Here is a 3,905-nt window from a genome sequence, read left to right on the forward strand (position 1 = left end):
CAAATTTTCGGTTGTCCAGAGCTAAACATTGACACTACCATTTTTTCTATAATATTGAAGGGTACCCTTCTCTTATCCTCAACACCTCCTTTACCACTGAATAAAATTTAATGATTCCATCACAGATTCTTTATCACATGAATGTAATGCCATTGTGACCTCCTACTTTACTTTTTGATCTGACATTATTTCGGGTCTCCAAGAGCAAAACGGGGATATTATTTAGTGAGCTTTGCTCCTAGTACCTCTAGTATTACCAAAAAGAAACTAAGTTCTTGATAATGTGTATACTTTTTTAATTTAACATTTAAATAGATATCATGTACATGACTGCTCATTTCAAGAATGAGTAATAATATCATTGAATCCACATTTCAGACTCAGAATCTGATTTTTTCACACCTAGAAGCCATACGTCAACCTTTCCTTTGTCCACTGTATATATAAAAGGAAAATGAATATTCATAAAGTCGTATTTATAAATCTCTTCTTACAGTGGACGGACTATAACATCAAATTTATTTTTGTCTCCTCTCGCTCTATCGATCAACAACAAGAATTTCTCACCAGTGTGAGATTTCGATTTTCGTAACGAGTACACTGTATTTCATTTGACTCTCTATTGACACACGCTGACTGAGCTTGTTCATATGGATATTCATAATTATATAAAATCTTTTCAAATCGCGACTAATCACTATCGTGTTGGAATTCAACTCCAATAACTGCCGAAAACCCCAGAAAAGTGGAAAACACGTTATACAGGTTATGCCCTTTTGTCAATTCTTTTTGCAAGATTTCGAAGAAAGTCACATAGAAAAACGTTCCTGTAGCCAGACTCTGAAGCACCCCGGCAGCGATTTTCTGTGCGCGTGCGTTGTCTCCATACTCGGTGACTAGGAAACCAATGGCGACACCTACAGGCGCCACTGCGGAGAATGCTATTAAAGACAAAATGACGGGCTTTAGCCTCTGTAAACTCTCACTAAGCTGTAGTCCTACACTGAAAGACACGATACACTTGTGGAGGGCCAAAATTCCCAAAAGGCTCCACACTCCCGATTCCGTTTGTTCCAAACCCAAAGCGAGGCCTTCGAATATCATATGGAACGAGAAAGCCAACAGCAGAACAAACGCCCTTAATTTTGATAGAATACTGCCCTCTTGTACAATATTCTTTCGTTTTTCTGGCAACTTTTCTGAATCTGTCGGAGTTTGGAAATTTTTGCTTTTATCTAACACAACCTCATCATTCGTGAATCCATCATCTTTACTTTTTGTAACTTTTGTTAGCTCAATATGACTCACTTCAATTTCCTTGTTTTCCATAGAGAAGTGATGATCAGCATCACCTCTGCAAACTCCAATCACATGCTCAATGAACAAAAGAAGAAAAAATCCCGCACCAGATAACGCCCCAGAAACTGGGTATTCTATTGTAAACATGCCTTCTAATAATTCAGACGATTCTGGCACTAAATGCAAAATGGCTGTAGCGAAAAAGACACCACCTGCAAAACAGTTCAGAATGCCTATGTACTGCTGTAAGCGATTTCCTTTTGGAAATTTCTTTTGCAGGAGGTTCAATAATCCGTGTGGTAAAATCCCAATCAAAAATGTTGTAGCAAAAAGAATGAATATTGATATGATTTTGGCGGTGGATTTCATTGTTAACAGGTGGATTTTCGTTCGATGGTGTAAATAGCATGCATATCCAGGGTACTGATAGTGCGCTTAATCTCCTGAATGTATATCTATCGACCTTGGTGAATGTGTGACACATGTACTTTGATTTTCCCTCCTAGAGTTAAAAGATTCCACCCTGAACTGCTGTAGAACGATTAATGAGCTTCCCATAGTACCATGTGATCACCAAAAGGTGTCTGAATGACTGGTTTTTTGCTTATAAAGCTCATGACAAGAATGAGTTTGGCTTGTGTTTACCAGAATAGGAATGCACTTGGACCTTATGAAAATAGACTATATGGATTTTAACTTGAAATGTTTTTATATCAGAAAGAGCAAACGGCAAAAATCTCTCCACAGAGATGTCTAGAAGACATAAAGTTCTATGTGTTCATAACAATGTTCTCAGAATTTGATTCTCTACGCAGTTATAGTCAAGATTTTTTTTAAAGACGATAGTGCCTTGACCTGTAGACACCTGTCAATTAAGAGTTCATCTAAGTACGCAGATGCCTTGTTTACTCAATCCAGTTTCACGTGGATAGACCTACATCTAACAAAACAGTTGATGTAATTCTAGAAGACCACAAAACAAAGAATACATATATATATATATATATATATATATATATATATATATATATATATATATATATATATATATATATATATATATATATATATATAACATTACACCCATTCAATAAACAAGAGGCCCATGGGCCACATCGCTCACCTGAAAAGCTTTGGCCATTCTGTTCTTTACCAGATTTGCCCCTTGTAATACATATTGTGACCCCACCCTTCTAACTTAACATAATTTAAACAATTTGAAATCTACACTACCCCATTATGCTTCCAAATAAGTTTCAGCTTTGATTTTCAGATTTTTCCTATATATTTCAATGTAAAACTTTGATTCCCCATTGTGGCCCCGCCCTACCCCCGGGGGTCAAGGTTTGAACAATTTAGAATCTACACTACCCTAGAATGCTTCCACATAAGTTTCAGCTTTTCTGACCCAGTAGTTCTTGAGAAGAAGATTTTCAAAGATTTTTCCTATATATTTCTATGTAAAACACTGATTCCCCATTGTGGCCCCGTCCTACCCCCGGGGGTCATGATTTGAACAATTTAGAATCTACACTACCCCAGGATGCTTCCACATAAGTTTCAGCATTTCTAGCCCAGTGGTTCTTGAGCAGAAGATTTTCAAAGATTTTTCCTATATATTTCTATGTAAAACATTGATTCCCCATTGTGGCCCCGCCCTACCCCCGGGGGTCATGATTTGAACAATTTAGAATCTACACTACCCCAGGATGCTTCCACATAAGTTTCAGCTTTACTGGCCCAGTGGTTCTTGAGAAGAAGATTTTTTAATGACCCAACCCTATTTTTGTCTTTTCTTGATTATCTCCCCTTGCGAGAAGATATGTCCCTTCATTTTAACAATTTAAATTCTCCTTCACCCAAAGATGCTTTGTACCAAGTTTGGTCAAAATTGGCCCAGTGGTTCTTGAGAAGAAGTCGAAAATGTGAAAAGTTTACAGACGGACAGACGGACAGACAGACAGACGGACGACGGACAAAATGTGATCAGAAAAGCTCACTTGAGCCTTCGGCTCAGGTGAGCTAAAAATGATAAAGAAATGTTTGAAACCCCAGCAGTCATGTATACTCCCTCCACTCCAAAAAATGACAAAACAAATTAAACAACGACAGGACTTGAAAACATTACTAATGCACACGTCCAAAAGCAAAAGTCACCTCCCCCTCCCAACTATAGACGATATCATATTCAAGACCAGGTAAGTACATGTAATTCTATATATGTGTTGAAATTGTGCTTATTTTCAGAACTTAGCTATCCCTGGTTTCCAGTAATTTCAGAAATTCCTGAAACTTTGAGACAAATAGAACTCAATCCATCTTGGGAAGTTTGAAATTGTTGTGAGATGTGTATTGTTTCATTATGTATATAATTAGTAACATTAAGTTTCTTGAACGTTCCAGAGTGGTCAACATGTTCGGTCATTTTATCTAGAACATTCTTAAATTTTGTGTATGTCCAGATTGTTCCAGTAATATCATGTTTTAACATTTTCTAGAATATTCTAGATTTATGATACTGTATAAATACCCTGTCAATTCGATGCATAAAAATACTTTGTCGTATAAGCACTATTGAGATATAACTGGGATATATATTTTCACTG

At 36.8% G+C, this 3,905-nt stretch overlaps 1 protein-coding gene across 1 annotated transcript; it reads right to left on the reverse strand.

Moving 5' to 3' along the window:
• Positions 1-583: 583 nt before the first annotated feature.
• Positions 584-1,756, reverse strand: LOC134274755 (zinc transporter ZIP3-like). Its single transcript, XM_062756989.1, has one exon. The coding sequence runs from the start codon at positions 1,666-1,668 to the stop codon at positions 691-693; it is 978 nt and encodes a 325-aa protein (XP_062612973.1). The 5' UTR covers positions 1,669-1,756; the 3' UTR covers positions 584-690.
• Between the last annotated feature and the right edge of the window lie 2,149 nt (positions 1,757-3,905).

Source organism: Saccostrea cucullata, unplaced genomic scaffold (assembly GCF_032062105.1).
Source record: "Saccostrea cucullata isolate Sc308-1 unplaced genomic scaffold, CSIRO_AGI_Scuc_v1 ctg8372, whole genome shotgun sequence".
Classification (NCBI taxonomy): domain Eukaryota; kingdom Metazoa; phylum Mollusca; class Bivalvia; order Ostreida; family Ostreidae; genus Saccostrea; species Saccostrea cuccullata.

Bases quoted from the DNA above. Each gene is read 5' to 3' on its own strand.
- LOC134274755 (XM_062756989.1), bottom strand. From the start codon at position 1,668: ATGAAATCCACCGCCAAAATCATATCAATATTCATTCTTTTTGCTACA.